At 31.9% G+C, this 17,952-nt stretch overlaps 1 protein-coding gene across 2 annotated transcripts in view; it reads left to right on the top strand.

Moving 5' to 3' along the window:
* Window positions 1-17,952, top strand: part of si:ch211-226h7.3 — a 68,133-nt gene that overhangs the window by 45,402 nt on the left and 4,779 nt on the right. For both annotated transcript variants that reach the window (XM_073918925.1, XM_073918927.1), the window contains 3 exons: window positions 2,013-2,393; window positions 2,475-2,549; window positions 3,044-3,169. In XM_073918925.1, the coding sequence (XP_073775026.1) occupies window positions 2,013-2,393; window positions 2,475-2,549; window positions 3,044-3,169 (582 nt within the window). The remainder of the gene's footprint in view (window positions 1-2,012; window positions 2,394-2,474; window positions 2,550-3,043; window positions 3,170-17,952) is intronic.

Genomic DNA, 17,952 nt, shown 5'->3' with positions numbered 1-17,952 from the left:
TATTATTATTATTATTATTATTATTATTTTATTTTACTGAACATCATATAGCCAACGAACCATACCAAAACCGTGACCCTAAAACTGAACTGCAAGAAATCTGTATTGTTGAACCGCCAACTTATCCAGCATATGTTTTACGTAACGGACGCCCTTCCAGTCGCAACCCAATACTGGGAAACATCCATACACTCTTACATTCACATACATACACTACAGCCAATTTAGTTAATCAGTTTCCCTATAGCGCATGTGCTTGCACTGTGGGGGAAAGCGGAGCACCCGGAGAGACCAACACAATCTCACGGCAATTTGTAACTTTTTCATTTAGTGGCTAATTCGTATAAATGTGTACGATCTAATTCATACAATTTAGTACGATTTGCTCACCCCCCAATGACGGTTGGGTTTAGGGGTGGGGTTAGGTGCCACGCCTCCTTTTTAAAATCGTACAATTTCATACGACTGAACTCATACGAATTCAGACGGATTTGCCCCTAAACTGGCAAAACGTAAAATACTTACGTTTTCTCGTGAGATCAGGCTGAAGAAAACCCACGCCAACACGGGGAGAACATGCAAACTGCGCTACTCTAACGCCCTTGTGTAGAACAAGTCATAGCAATTATTAAATTCTCCAGAAAATACTAAAAGATGTAGCACCACAGCTCACAGAATGAGTACAACCCTGCTGAAAAATCCATCTTAAACCAGCCTAGGCTGGTTGGCTGGTTTTAGAGGGGTTTTGGCCATTTCCAGGCTGGTTTCCAGCCATTTCCAGCCTGGTCTTAGCTGGTCAGGCTGGAAAATGACCAGCTAAATCCAGCTAAAACCAGCTTGACCCGCCTGGTTTAAGCTGGACATAGCTGGTTTTGGCTGGGCTCCCAGCCTGCCTAAGCTGGTCAAGCTGGTTTTAGCTAGTCATCTCCCAGCCTGACCAGCTAGGACTAGGCTGGAAATGGCCTAAACCCCTCTAAAACCAGCCTGGTCGACCAGCTAAAACCAGCCAAACAGCCTAGGCTGGTTTAAGCTGTTTTTTTCAGCAGGGAATGCAATAAATATTATAATATTATTATAGTTTGAAAACGTATACATTAAATTATTACAATTTACTTAAAGGGTCATGAAACCCTCCTCTTTCGGTTCAAGTCTAGAATAAAAAAAACCCCAAACAAACCATGCAATTCAAATGAACATGAAAATCTGTGAACAGAATGTAGGAGAGCCGTCAACCGTCATCTGTCAGTGGCCTATACTGATGACCAAAATTTACAAGCAACATTTAAAGAAATGTAAGATTTTAATATTTAAAGAGTGCTTATTTTTAAATTTAGACACACGCACATGATTTGAAAGGTCATATCCGTCAATGTTTCAAATGCCGTTTCAATTACGAATCAGCTGATTATAGCTTTACAACATTCCAGTGTCTGTGTAAATGCTCTTGTAAATTGTTGGTCAATAGAGTCAATTACAGTCATATCTGTTGAGCTCGTAATCAATCAGCAGTGTTTAAGAGTCTACCTGGCAAGGCTTTAAATGCGGAAAATCTTCCTATCGTCCCTTTTTAATATGTCAATACAGACTCGTAGAAGTTGACAACACTGCCATGACTATGACCCATCATGAAAGACTAACTACTGCAAGGTCTCACAGCTTCATTAAATAATTCAGAAGCAGCTTCATTAAAAAGCTGCAGTCCTTTGCTACATCACCACCAATAATGCTGCCCAGATATAATGATGAAATAAAAAGAGATATTAGCCATTTGTTCACTAACAACTAAAGCTAACAGATGCTAACATCGCCTTAACTGATGTTCAACAAAAACAAATCTGTTCAAATATAAGACTGCACGACCCTTTAATGACATCGCTCTGTCAACTCTACAGTGTAATCAGTCTGCTGTCCAAATCAGTGAGAATGAAGTTTAATGCTGCTTATTTAGTGCTCCATCATGAGATTATAAACAGGAAAACTACCATAACTAATAATAAATTTGCTTCCAACAGATCCCCCTGTTGACCCCTGCAATAACTACATCATCCTGGATGAGCCATGGAGAGCCACCAGCAATCAAAACTCCTCTCAGTTAATGTGTGACAGTGCGGTGAGCTGGAGCGGCTGGTACCGTCTCTTCATTAATGGTCAGAGTGTTCAGATGCCAGACACATGTGTTGATGAGAATAGCTGCGGCACTCATGCTCCACTGTGGCTGAGCGGAGGACATCCAACACTTGAGGATGGAGTAGTCACTAGAGATGTCTGCGGACACTGGGGCAACAACTGCTGCTATTTCCAGTCCAATCCCATTCAAGTCAAAGCCTGTCCTGGAGGTTTTTATGTCTATGAGTTTGTGAGGCCGACCACCTGCAATTTAGCATACTGTGCAGGTACTGGACACACATTTAACTCTGCCTTCTGTTTATGTTAGAGATGATGGCTTTCTGTCTGACATTTATTTGTGTTTCTAGATGTGAGGTTTAACACTAGCTATACAACTGACACGCCAGAGACGACCACAACAGAAACTACAACTACAATATCTGGTAATGTAATGTGCTGTATCACAATCTACAGGATTATTGTTCAGATTAAAGTGCTTTGAGTGTCAGAATTTGTTGCTATTTTTCAAATGATTACATTAGTAATAAAAAAGAGGTGATGTGTGTATGTTTATGTGCTTAGTAGTAACTTGTAAAATGTAAGCTGTTGCACTAGGTATAGGAAACAGACTGCAAGTTTGTGTTTAATTTTAGTTAAACATTGTGCTATGGAGCTGATTTGCTAATACTTTTATATGTGAGGTGCTTAGAATGCATTTAAACGTAGTAAAAGTACAGTAAAAAAACAAGATGGTTTAACTAAATTTATGTCAAGTGTATATGTATTGCGCTTTTCACAGTTAGTTCCAAACAGCTTTACAAAAGTGCTATTTATTACATTACATTTACTAAATATTAAGGTGTGGATTTTATTTTTGTGGCCCAATGGTCAGCTAGAAAAACTTGTAATAATGGATATAATAATATTTTCCTTCTAGATGACAGAAACCCCTGTTCTGAACTCAACTGCTCCAAAGAGGAAAGGTGTGGGATGAAAAATGGTGTTTATGGCTGTTTATGTAACAAAGGCCACCATAAGCACCGAGCAGCTCAAGACTCCTTTGGTTAGTGTGTGATTCTACAGTCAAATGTGAAATAAAAGGTGAGTAGTACTTATGGGACACTACCTGTCAAAAAGTTTGATGGATTGTAGCCCCGCCCCTAAGGCGGGACTTCCGGTCTAAGCCCCGCCCCTTTTATATAAACTTTATAGTTCCGTAATTAGATTCTTATCGGTTTAATAACTACCTGTCAAAAAGTTTGATGGATTGTAGCCCCGCCCACTAAGGCGGGACTTCCGGTCTAAGCCCCGCCCCTTTTATATAAACTTTATAGTTCCGGTAATTAGATTCTTATCGGTTTTATATAAAATAATAATTCCGGTAATTAGATTTTTATCAGACTAATTAAATTATTGATTCCGTTAATTAGATTTTTATCAGACTAATTAAATTATTGATTCCGTTAATTAGATTTTTATCAGACTAATTAAATTAATAGGTTATTTCCGGTAATTAGATTTTAAACAAACAGAAATAAAATTAATATTATAATAATATCGGTAATTCAATTACTGTTATTAGAACCATTATTTTATATTTTTAGTTATTTGACTAAATGATATTATTACATTACAATATATTATATTATATTATATTAAGTTATATAAAATTTATATTTTATTAAATAAAATTATGTATTGTATTATATTATATTATATCATATTAAGTTATATTAAATTATTATTTTATTAACTTATATTATAATTATATTATATAATATTATTATATTATATTTTATATCATATTAAGTTATATTAAATCATTATTTTATTAACTTATATTATAATTATATTATATTATATTATTATATTATATTATTATAATATTGATATTTATATTAAATTTAATTAACTTATATTATATATCATGATTATTCTATTATACTATATCATTACATTATTATATTATATCATATTATATTATATTATAATTAATAAACTATTAAAATAAACATTTCTTTATGTTCATACCGATGTTTCCTCTGTGTGTCAGTCTGGGCCTGAGCGTGTGAGTGATGATAAGGAAAACTGTGGATAACATCCTGTCAACTGCTTGTGAAAGATAGATTTATATCAGATGTAGAATATGTATATCTGATTGTATGTGGTGGGTGTCTCCCACTAAATACTATATGTTGTTAGGTGATTAGAAAGTGTGCTGATATCTATATATCCACATGCAGTCAACTGTATGCATATGTATGTGTGTGTGTGTGTGTGTGTGTGTGTGTGTGTGTGTGTGTGTGTGTGTGTGTGTGTGTGTGTGTGTGTGTGTGTGTGTGTGTGTGTGTGTGTGTGTGTGTGTGTGTGTGTCTGTGTGTCTGTGTGTGTTTGTGTGTACGTGTGCATGCGCTCGAGCGAACTTGGGTCTGGCCTTGTATGTTTGAATACATGACACAGTATTTACTAAATATGTTCATTAATAGGTTATGTTGTTTTTTACATTATTACTACATTAATACATATTTAAAGACACACAAACTTTTTAATGTATCTTTGTCTGACTATTAAATTTAAATATATTTACAATATTTCTTGTCGCCTTAGCACCTTTATTAATCCGCGGTCGCCACAGCGGAATGAGCCATCAACTTATCCAGCAAGTTTTTACGCAGCTGAGCCCCTTCCAGCCGCAACCAATCTCTGGGAAAATGTTTACAATATTAATCCAGTAAATAACAAATCTTAATCTTTATTGACAATAAATTGTCACACCTTTTAAAACAACGTTATCTAAAATGTAATATTCTAAAATGTTGAAAAACACAGATGTAAATTCAAGTTGTCTTTATAATTAATGAAAACTTTTATTATGAAAAACAATTTAAAATGAAAGTTTTTCCTTTGAGTAACATGTTTTCAATTTATTTACATGCATGACCTGTAATTTATGGCACACATTGTAATACAGTTAATCCAAAGCCTAATGTTTTGAGCACTGGTCATCACTGGTGTTGGTTTAAAAAATCAACATAAAATATTTACTAAAAAGGACTTATCAGTCTTATCAGACATTATTGTTATTTCTGTTTCAAAAGATAAATAAAATGTAATTTTATTACAATAAATTGTAGTAATTGCATTACTAGACAACTTAGTTACTGAATTTTAAATTTAAACTGTTTGTATTTCATTGCAAATACTTGATCATATAAAGAGAAATATGTATATTATTCAGAATAATGGGTAAACGCTGATAATTATTTTAAGAAGAAAAATTGGCTCTCAGTTTATCTAAAAACAGTACAGCTCCAGTCCTTAGTTAAATCTACTTAATGTTTTATAGTAAAATTTTCTAGTTTAACTACTGATTCCACCATTTATATGTTCATACAACAGTGTCAAATCTAGTAAGTCTACAAATTTGTCAAAATTAGTCCAGTTTACAAGTAGTTCTTGAAAGTAGACTGATTACTTTTTTACAGGGTAAATAATGCTTTTCTTCTACCAATAGATTTAATCAAGATTATTGTTACTACACACAATTTGTTGGGAGTGTATATACTTCTTTAAACTATGTTTTTTTATTGGCAAACACATTTTCAAATTTTCAAACTAAAATCTAGCATAATGTTTTTCACTCTGAATATAAAAACATTATCTGTGCATTTTTACTTGGAAAAGTGATGTTTAAAATACTATTCATTAAACTTACTGCATGACTGGAGTTTTATTTTTACAAACCAATAGCATTGACCTAATTCAAGCTTTTGATTTTGCACTCTATTGCAGTTTTTCAACACAAAATGTTTTATGCATGTGTTAAAAATCTGTAATTTTGCACAACTGTTTGTATGTAACATAGCATACATGTTTTTTAAAACTGTCAGTTTTCAAAAGTTACTTAACGTTGTCCCCTTTCTTCAGGAGTTTTTAGGAACAACGATGTTTCATTTGGGGGAAAGAAAAAAAGTGATGTTTTGAAGTACATTGGTTACAACAATATGGTGTAAAGGTTAGAATTTGGGGTTTCATCCAGACGGCTGGGGCTCAACTCATGATTTAAGAATATTTTTTAACCTCTAAAGTGTCCCAAACATTAATAACAACACTTAGCCACAATTATTTGTATTCTAGTTGAATGCTACACTCAATACTGTCAGCAAAGCACAATAATAACAAAGAGTAAACACTTTTTTATTTTAAGAATACTTTGCAGTAAACTTTAATCCATAAATAAGTTTATTTTTCAACCTTCTAATGCAGAATGTTTTTGAAACATTAAATTATGTTTTTACCACCACTGTCATCATACCAAATTAAATGACCTAATTCAAGTAACCAGTGCTGTAGTTTTTAACTCAATGTCTTTGCAAACTTTTTTTGCATATGTGTTAAAAGTCTAATTTTACACAACTCTCATAGCATCTGTCACGATGCATACAGTAAAAGGCACAATATCCATTTCTACTGCCAATTTTCTTTAGTTCTCTCATTCTTCACAGTATATATTTATTTTTCACAAGAAGTATGACTCTACAAAGGCAAGGCAAGGCAAGGCAAGTTTATTTATATAGTACATTTCATACATAATGTCAATTCAAAGTGCTTTATATAAACAGGAATAAAAGAGACATGTTTAAGAAAGATAAAAACAATAATAAAAAATATTTAAAATGATAAAAACAGATCAAATGTGTTAAAACAAGTTATAAAAGAATGAAAAAGAAGAGAAAAACATAATACTGTGATCTGTCAATAGTGCGATCTGTCTACAAAACTAAATGAATATTTGCCACTCAAACTGCATTAATATCTTTTTGCAACAGTGTCTAATGTACTGTGTATTAGAAATGTTTTCTTTTGAACTGACATGAAAGTTTGAGATGTAAATTTTTTGGTTTTAAACCAGACACAACCAACAATATCATGTATACCTTTTGTTCATTCTCTTTTTCAAATGAAAGAGAAATTATGAAATTGTACGTCAGTGCATCTTTAAAACTAAATTGGGCGAAAATTTTAAGGTTGTCTTTCTAAACTGACTACAAACCCGTTACACATGAGAACTGTGTGTTATTGGCTTGTTTTAAACGTTAACCAACTTTAATAAATGATCTACAGTTTATACCTTTATGCTTTAGACAAGTAACCAATCCTTGACACACTATGCAACATTCTAATTTTCTAAATATTTAAATATACATTTGCCATAAATACAGGGCTTTAATCAGTTTCGACAATGTTTCTATGATTTGTTTCACACCATCATGTTTTCCACCTAGCTCAATTTTTAACTTTTTTACAGGAAAGGCATAGACACTTGAGTTGATAAACTTTTATTTCAAGTAAATATACACTGAAATAGAGTAGTACATAATGAACAAACATGGATTGCATTACCATAATAAAGACAAATTAACTAAGAGAAAAAAATACATATATACTGTCATACATTGAAGAAAAAAACAGGGTACACCACCAAAACAATAAAGACATTACTGAATATTACCAAACAACAAAGAAATGCTGCTAAAAGCATTCTGTCATGTTCTAGTATGTGGCTGGTCATAACTTACACAGGCTCAGTAATATTTGTTATTTTGTTTTCTGAAACCAGTGACACACAAATATCTGCTATATATGTTGACATACATAGAACCTGCCTTACCCCCCCCCCCATCTCATCACTCAATTCAGTCAGCTCCTCCAGAATTTTTGTATTGGTTGCACAGACAGCACCATTGCTATGAAAACACAGGTGTGTCAAATGATTTATCGTATCGGCCCATGAGTTTAAGGTCCCACTCACAACGTCCATTTCTCTTGAGATTTTTCATACGTTTGCCATCTCCTTTACATACATGTTTAGAATCACACGCATCATTAATGATCTTCTCCAGAAGAAAAACCCTATGGTCCCTATAATGCTGTTTAAACATGTTGTCCACAATAGACCTTATTTGACAATCAAAAACAGGGTTGCACTCGTACTCGGGCCTTTCATGCGCATTACCGTCAGTATTTTGAGAACAATAGCAACCAACCATCTTTGCATGGTGCCTGTCAGAAAAAAATCTGAAAATATTTTTAAGAAAACGTTTTTTCTTTAATCACAATACAAAGTTTGTCCCATAATCTGTGTAGATCATATAAAGTAGTACCTTAAAGATGCGGCCTGTGTCCTTAAACAGCGATAGTTCAGTCCTAATAGTTCAGTGCAAACAAGACCAAAGAAGGGGCTGTGGTCCTCAAAGATAGTATCTTTTTATGTCTTTAATCTTCTTTTTACTCCTGATCAATGGGTTCTTGTAGAAACCTTTAGGATCAGTGACTGTACCCAGAAGCATTACTCGATGGTAGCTGGAAGTGATAAAGGGGCGCTTTATCTACACTTTCAAACAGGCCCGCCTTCACTCACGGGGCAGTACTATGAACATCTGCCATGGTGTCATAATAGTCATGATAGTTGACATCTTTTCTTTTATTTTAGACACTGGCGTGATGATGTAGGGCTACCTATTTTTAAAATAAAAATAAAAATACAGGGTCATACCGTAAATATATTCGCAATGAAAGATTTTAGAGAACTAATAGAATTTTACATTTCATGGAAGTTTTAGGTTGACAAAATATAATGCACAGCTGAAGTCATCTCAAAACTCATTGCCAAAATGGACAATACAATTAATTTGAATGTTTTTTTAAGCAAATATGTACAGTCTTTTCAACACTACTCTGCAATTTGAATTGTTCAATATAGTTGTTTATTTGGATTCCTATTAGGGCTCAAAGCAGTCACATATTTAACTGAAATTTGCATCTTTCATGATAGTGTTCTTTTTCAAAGAATGTTTGAGAAGAAATAGGATTACATCTACAATTGCATATTCATTTTGGAATTTAAGTGAAACACTTGTAAGAAAATACAATTAAATTTATGAAATAACCCATATTCCATAACTTATTACAATGCCTTTGAGGTCAAGAAAGAGATCAAGTTTACGACCCATTACCTCATAATTGGTTATTAGATAAAAGTTATTTTAAAAACTCAAGTTTGGTTAAAAACCTAGGCTTTCTTAAATTTGTTCTGTTAAAACATAAAGAAATTTTAAAAATCAAGTTATGCATTATACGTTCTGGAGATATATAAACATACACTTTACCATCAGATAATCTACGAATAACAATATTCACCAATTTTATACAAAGGGTACCAAAACCGTTTGCTTATATTTGTTGCAGAGTAGCAATAAGATGTTTTTATTGTTTTTTTTTTTATGTTATGTGATACTAAATCTAGTGTCTGGGCTATAATTTTAGTGATATACTTATGATAAAGTTGAAATAAAAAGCTGATACATTTAGTTAACCATCATGTGCTTGACATTTTGGTAAATAGTTAAAGCTTCTGATTGTACTAATTGAATATTTAGCATTTTGAAAGGTAAATATGTGTCAGGGTATGTAAAGCTGACACCTCTTACTTGTTTGGTTGAGATTTGTGGAATGTTTCCACAAATTGAAATATTAAAGTGTTTTTCTTATTCACTATTCTGCAACTTTGATGCAACATTGTAAAAGTGTTAGAAATATACAAAAGCACATGTCATGCTGTTTTGTAAAAACAGACAGTCATATCAGTAAAGAACTGCACTTCCTGAGACAAACATTTTGTTTTGCTGTAAATCTTTAATATTTTAATGTATTGGTCAGGATGTAAGCATACAACTTACATATAACTGACTTTTTGTACGACAATCTTTCGATGAACATGTTGACATTATATTGTGACATTTTTAGAGTGGCCTTTGAAATAGTTACAACATCACAGATGTAAAGTACTCGAACAATGTTTGAACAATGTTAGCTGATTGCTGTACTTAAGTACTACTTTTATGATTTGTACCCTACTTGAGTACAGTTAAAATTAATGTTTACTTTTACTTCATTACTTTTTTAAAAACAGTATTTTTTTTTTACAACTTTCAATTTTATTTATTCTCAAAAAAAGTTCCTTACTCCTAACAAAACGACAAAGCTGCTTAAATTAATGTTATTTACTTTGTAATTGACATTCATTTCAATATTCCATCAAACTGGTCAGACATGCTCTTTGATTGTTTAGAAGTCATGTCCTGTCACATTGAGCTCTACAATACACATCAACCCAGTAAGTCTGCTATCAGTACACTTCTGTTAAGCAGTTCATAAGAAAGTATACATCCAGTCCATTGTCTGTGTACACATCCACATAATTTTATTTAGATGCCGCATAGAAATAAACTTAAACCTCACTTAAGTATATTTAAACTCATACAAACAGAAAGCGTTTAGTTATTTGTCCTACAGTATGCTTGGTCATTGTTTTACGCGTACAATTTTATTACAGTACGTGTTCTAAGTACATTTGGTTAGTAGTTATTTTAACACTCTTTGATTAATTGGGCACATTATTTTCTACATGTTATAGACACATGTACTAAGACAGAGAATAAATTTGTTTGAGTCGACTTAACTGAAATGAACTGCGAACATGTCAAATCTTTATAAAAGACGGTAATCTTATAATAACACCAATTTAACTGCTTACTGCAGTGAGAAAAATATTAAAATGAAATCACAAAAACATAAAAAGTATACATGCAGCTAGACAAAGAGCCTGTATAATTCAATATTACCATGTTGAGTGTATTCTTTTTAGTATATATACTGTAAAAGTATAATTTCAAGTGTGACAGCAGTAAACATTAAGCACACAAGTAGCTAACTATAACATTTTTATTTATACATCCTGTCAACTTATAAGAATAGTAGTAGTTCACTTATACTTGTAGTAGATAAATAGTTTGTGCTGGAAATGATGCAATGAAATGATGCATTTATGTCTCCACTTAAACCATCCATATGAGAACTGTCGGTGCTGCATGCTCAATGCTTCAACATTTGCACCACAGGTCTGGCTTGCCAAACAATTTAGCCTTATAATTTTTAGTTATACAGTGTCCATAGTACTCTAGTGTCTTGAAACTTGCAAGAGTACAGCTAGTGTAGCCTTGGTTAACTAGTAGTACACAAAGCAGTTACCACAAGGGATAGTGTGTTATTGAAAACATGTCATGCAATTTGTAGAAACCAATTTAGAAAACAACTGAATTAACCGCTGAGCATTTTTTCTCAGAATAAGTGCAGTTTTAGATTACCTGTGGATTTTGAAAATGTTTATAATTTAAAAAAATTATAAAAATAATTGTAATAAAAATAACAAAAGCTTTAAACATTATTCAACCATGTAATGAACTTACACAGTCATATGGTCAAAGTATACTTGTTGCTAATCAAATATAGCCCATAAAAGTACATTAAATACCCAAGAGAATATGCTGTAGTACAAATTATTTACAATTCAAATATACCAAATTTAATATTTCAAAATATGGGATTTCAAGATAGCAAATAATTAATTACATTGAATTATACAGGCTCTTTGTCTAGCTGCATGTATACTTTTTATGTTTTTGTGATTTCATTTTAATATTTTTCTCACTGCAGTAAGCAGTTAAATTGGTGTTATTATAAGATTACCGTCTTTTATAAAGATTTGACATGTTCGCAGTTCATTTCAGTTAAGTCGACTCAAACAAATTTATTCTCTGTCTTAGTACATGTGTCTATAACATGTAGAAAATAATGTGCCCAATTAATCAAAGAGTGTTAAAATAACTACTAACCAAATGTACTTAGAACACGTACTGTAATAAAATTGTACGCGTAAAACAATGACCAAGCATACTGTAGGACAAATAACTAAACGCTTTCTGTTTGTATGAGTTTAAATATACTTAAGTGAGGTTTAAGTTTATTTCTATGCGGCATCTAAATAAAATTATGTGGATGTGTACACAGACAATGGACTGGATGTATACTTTCTTATGAACTGCTTAACAGAAGTGTACTGATAGCAGACTTACTGGGTTGATGTGTATTGTAGAGCTCAATGTGACAGGACATGACTTCTAAACAATCAAAGAGCATGTCTGACCAGTTTGATGGAATATTGAAATGAATGTCAATTACAAAGTAAATAACATTAATTTAAGCAGCTTTGTCGTTTTGTTAGGAGTAAGGAACTTTTTTTGAGAATAAATAAAATTGAAAGTTGTAAAAAAAAAATACTGTTTTTAAAAAAGTAATGAAGTAAAAGTAAACATTAATTTTAACTGTACTCAAGTAGGGTACAAATCATAAAAGTAGTACTTAAGTACAGCAATCAGCTAACATTGTTCAAACATTGTTCGAGTACTTTACATCTGTGATGTTGTAACTATTTCAAAGGCCACTCTAAAAATGTCACAATATAATGTCAACATGTTCATCGAAAGATTGTCGTACAAAAAGTCAGTTATATGTAAGTTGTATGCTTACATCCTGACCAATACATTAAAATATTAAAGATTTACAGCAAAACAAAATGTTTGTCTCAGGAAGTGCAGTTCTTTACTGATATGACTGTCTGTTTTTACAAAACAGCATGACATGTGCTTTTGTATATTTCTAACACTTTTACAATGTTGCATCAAAGTTGCAGAATAGTGAATAAGAAAAACACTTTAATATTTCAATTTGTGGAAACATTCCACAAATCTCAACCAAACAAGTAAGAGGTGTCAGCTTTACATACCCTGACACATATTTACCTTTCAAAATGCTAAATATTCAATTAGTACAATCAGAAGCTTTAACTATTTACCAAAATGTCAAGCACATGATGGTTAACTAAATGTATCAGCTTTTTATTTCAACTTTATCATAAGTATATCACTAAAATTATAGCCCAGACACTAGATTTAGTATCACATAACATAAAAAAAAAAACAATAAAAACATCTTATTGCTACTCTGCAACAAATATAAGCAAACGGTTTTGGTACCCTTTGTATAAAATTGGTGAATATTGTTATTCGTAGATTATCTGATGGTAAAGTGTATGTTTATATATCTCCAGAACGTATAATGCATAACTTGATTTTTAAAATTTCTTTATGTTTTAACAGAACAAATTTAAGAAAGCCTAGGTTTTTAACCAAACTTGAGTTTTTAAAATAACTTTTATCTAATAACCAATTATGAGGTAATGGGTCGTAAACTTGATCTCTTTCTTGACCTCAAAGGCATTGTAATAAGTTATGGAATATGGGTTATTTCATAAATTTAATTGTATTTTCTTACAAGTGTTTCACTTAAATTCCAAAATGAATATGCAATTGTAGATGTAATCCTATTTCTTCTCAAACATTCTTTGAAAAAGAACACTATCATGAAAGATGCAAATTTCAGTTAAATATGTGACTGCTTTGAGCCCTAATAGGAATCCAAATAAACAACTATATTGAACAATTCAAATTGCAGAGTAGTGTTGAAAAGACTGTACATATTTGCTTAAAAAAACATTCAAATTAATTGTATTGTCCATTTTGGCAATGAGTTTTGAGATGACTTCAGCTGTGCATTATATTTTGTCAACCTAAAACTTCCATGAAATGTAAAATTCTATTAGTTCTCTAAAATCTTTCATTGCGAATATATTTACGGTATGACCCTGTATTTTTATTTTTATTTTAAAAATAGGTAGCCCTACATCATCACGCCAGTGTCTAAAATAAAAGAAAAGATGTCAACTATCATGACTATTATGACACCATGGCAGATGTTCATAGTACTGCCCCGTGAGTGAAGGCGGGCCTGTTTGAAAGTGTAGATAAAGCGCCCCTTTATCACTTCCAGCTACCATCGAGTAATGCTTCTGGGTACAGTCACTGATCCTAAAGGTTTCTACAAGAACCCATTGATCAGGAGTAAAAAGAAGATTAAAGACATAAAAAGATACTATCTTTGAGGACCACAGCCCCTTCTTTGGTCTTGTTTGCACTGAACTATTAGGACTGAACTATCGCTGTTTAAGGACACAGGCCGCATCTTTAAGGTACTACTTTATATGATCTACACAGATTATGGGACAAACTTTGTATTGTGATTAAAGAAAAAACGTTTTCTTAAAAATATTTTCAGATTTTTTTCTGACAGGCACCATGCAAAGATGGTTGGTTGCTATTGTTCTCAAAATACTGACGGTAATGCGCATGAAAGGCCCGAGTACGAGTGCAACCCTGTTTTTGATTGTCAAATAAGGTCTATTGTGGACAACATGTTTAAACAGCATTATAGGGACCATAGGGTTTTTCTTCTGGAGAAGATCATTAATGATGCGTGTGATTCTAAACATGTATGTAAAGGAGATGGCAAACGTATGAAAAATCTCAAGAGAAATGGACGTTGTGAGTGGGACCTTAAACTCATGGGCCGATACGATAAATCATTTGACACACCTGTGTTTTCATAGCAATGGTGCTGTCTGTGCAACCAATACAAAAATTCTGGAGGAGCTGACTGAATTGAGTGATGAGATGGGGGGGGGGTAAGGCAGGTTCTATGTATGTCAACATATATAGCAGATATTTGTGTGTCACTGGTTTCAGAAAACAAAATAACAAATATTACTGAGCCTGTGTAAGTTATGACCAGCCACATACTAGAACATGACAGAATGCTTTTAGCAGCATTTCTTTGTTGTTTGGTAATATTCAGTAATGTCTTTATTGTTTTGGTGGTGTACCCTGTTTTTTTCTTCAATGTATGACAGTATATATGTATTTTTTTCTCTTAGTTAATTTGTCTTTATTATGGTAATGCAATCCATGTTTGTTCATTATGTACTACTCTATTTCAGTGTATATTTACTTGAAATAAAAGTTTATCAACTCAAGTGTCTATGCCTTTCCTGTAAAAAAGTTAAAAATTGAGCTAGGTGGAAAACATGATGGTGTGAAACAAATCATAGAAACATTGTCGAAACTGATTAAAGCCCTGTATTTATGGCAAATGTATATTTAAATATTTAGAAAATTAGAATGTTGCATAGTGTGTCAAGGATTGGTTACTTGTCTAAAGCATAAAGGTATAAACTGTAGATCATTTATTAAAGTTGGTTAACGTTTAAAACAAGCCAATAACACACAGTTCTCATGTGTAACGGGTTTGTAGTCAGTTTAGAAAGACAACCTTAAAATTTTCGCCCAATTTAGTTTTAAAGATGCACTGACGTACAATTTCATAATTTCTCTTTCATTTGAAAAAGAGAATGAACAAAAGGTATACATGATATTGTTGGTTGTGTCTGGTTTAAAACCAAAAAATTTACATCTCAAACTTTCATGTCAGTTCAAAAGAAAACATTTCTAATACACAGTACATTAGACACTGTTGCAAAAAGATATTAATGCAGTTTGAGTGGCAAATATTCATTTAGTTTTGTAGACAGATCGCACTATTGACAGATCACAGTATTATGTTTTTCTCTTCTTTTTCATTCTTTTATAACTTGTTTTAACACATTTGATCTGTTTTTATCATTTTAAATATTTTTTATTATTGTTTTTATCTTTCTTAAACATGTCTCTTTTATTCCTGTTTATATAAAGCACTTTGAATTGACATTATGTATGAAATGTACTATATAAATAAACTTGCCTTGCCTTGCCTTGCCTTTGTAGAGTCATACTTCTTGTGAAAAATAAATATATACTGTGAAGAATGAGAGAACTAAAGAAAATTGGCAGTAGAAATGGATATTGTGCCTTTTACTGTATGCATCGTGACAGATGCTATGAGAGTTGTGTAAAATTAGACTTTTAACACATATGCAAAAAAAGTTTGCAAAGACATTGAGTTAAAAACTACAGCACTGGTTACTTGAATTAGGTCATTTAATTTGGTATGATGACAGTGGTGGTAAAAACATAATTTAATGTTTCAAAAACATTCTGCATTAGAAGGTTGAAAAATAAACTTATTTATGGATTAAAGTTTACTGCAAAGTATTCTTAAAATAAAAAAGTGTTTACTCTTTGTTATTATTGTGCTTTGCTGACAGTATTGAGTGTAGCATTCAACTAGAATACAAATAATTGTGGCTAAGTGTTGTTATTAATGTTTGGGACACTTTAGAGGTTAAAAAATATTCTTAAATCATGAGTTGAGCCCCAGCCGTCTGGATGAAACCCCAAATTCTAACCTTTACACCATATTGTTGTAACCAATGTACTTCAAAACATCACTTTTTTTCTTTCCCCCAAATGAAACATCGTTGTTCCTAAAAACTCCTGAAGAAAGGGGACAACGTTAAGTAACTTTTGAAAACTGACAGTTTTAAAAAACATGTATGCTATGTTACATACAAACAGTTGTGCAAAATTACAGATTTTTAACACATGCATAAAACATTTTGTGTTGAAAAACTGCAATAGAGTGCAAAATCAAAAGCTTGAATTAGGTCAATGCTATTGGTTTGTAAAAATAAAACTCCAGTCATGCAGTAAGTTTAATGAATAGTATTTTAAACATCACTTTTCCAAGTAAAAATGCACAGATAATGTTTTTATATTCAGAGTGAAAAACATTATGCTAGATTTTAGTTTGAAAATTTGAAAATGTGTTTGCCAATAAAAAAACATAGTTTAAAGAAGTATATACACTCCCAACAAATTGTGTGTAGTAACAATAATCTTGATTAAATCTATTGGTAGAAGAAAAGCATTATTTACCCTGTAAAAAAGTAATCAGTCTACTTTCAAGAACTACTTGTAAACTGGACTAATTTTGACAAATTTGTAGACTTACTAGATTTGACACTGTTGTATGAACATATAAATGGTGGAATCAGTAGTTAAACTAGAAAATTTTACTATAAAACATTAAGTAGATTTAACTAAGGACTGGAGCTGTACTGTTTTTAGATAAACTGAGAGCCAATTTTTCTTCTTAAAATAATTATCAGCGTTTACCCATTATTCTGAATAATATACATATTTCTCTTTATATGATCAAGTATTTGCAATGAAATACAAACAGTTTAAATTTAAAATTCAGTAACTAAGTTGTCTAGTAATGCAATTACTACAATTTATTGTAATAAAATTACATTTTATTTATCTTTTGAAACAGAAATAACAATAATGTCTGATAAGACTGATAAGTCCTTTTTAGTAAATATTTTATGTTGATTTTTTAAACCAACACCAGTGATGACCAGTGCTCAAAACATTAGGCTTTGGATTAACTGTATTACAATGTGTGCCATAAATTACAGGTCATGCATGTAAATAAATTGAAAACATGTTACTCAAAGGAAAAACTTTCATTTTAAATTGTTTTTCATAATAAAAGTTTTCATTAATTATAAAGACAACTTGAATTTACATCTGTGTTTTTCAACATTTTAGAATATTACATTTTAGATAACGTTGTTTTAAAAGGTGTGACAATTTATTGTCAATAAAGATTAAGATTTGTTATTTACTGGATTAATATTGTAAACATTTTCCCAGAGATTGGTTGCGGCTGGAAGGGGCTCAGCTGCGTAAAAACTTGCTGGATAAGTTGATGGCTCATTCCGCTGTGGCGACCGCGGATTAATAAAGGTGCTAAGGCGACAAGAAATATTGTAAATATATTTAAATTTAATAGTCAGACAAAGATACATTAAAAAGTTTGTGTGTCTTTAAATATGTATTAATGTAGTAATAATGTAAAAAACAACATAACCTATTAATGAACATATTTAGTAAATACTGTGTCATGTATTCAAACATACAAGGCCAGACCCAAGTTCGCTCGAGCGCATGCACACGTACACACACACACACACACACACACAAACACACACAGACACACAGACACACACACACACACACACACACACACACACACACACACACACACACACAC

The sequence above is a fragment of the Danio rerio genome, chromosome 12 (genome assembly GCF_049306965.1).
Source record: "Danio rerio strain Tuebingen ecotype United States chromosome 12, GRCz12tu, whole genome shotgun sequence".
NCBI classification, from domain to species: domain Eukaryota; kingdom Metazoa; phylum Chordata; class Actinopteri; order Cypriniformes; family Danionidae; genus Danio; species Danio rerio.
Note: the sequence above shows the minus strand (reverse complement) of the source record. Positions and strands in the feature narration are given on the sequence as shown.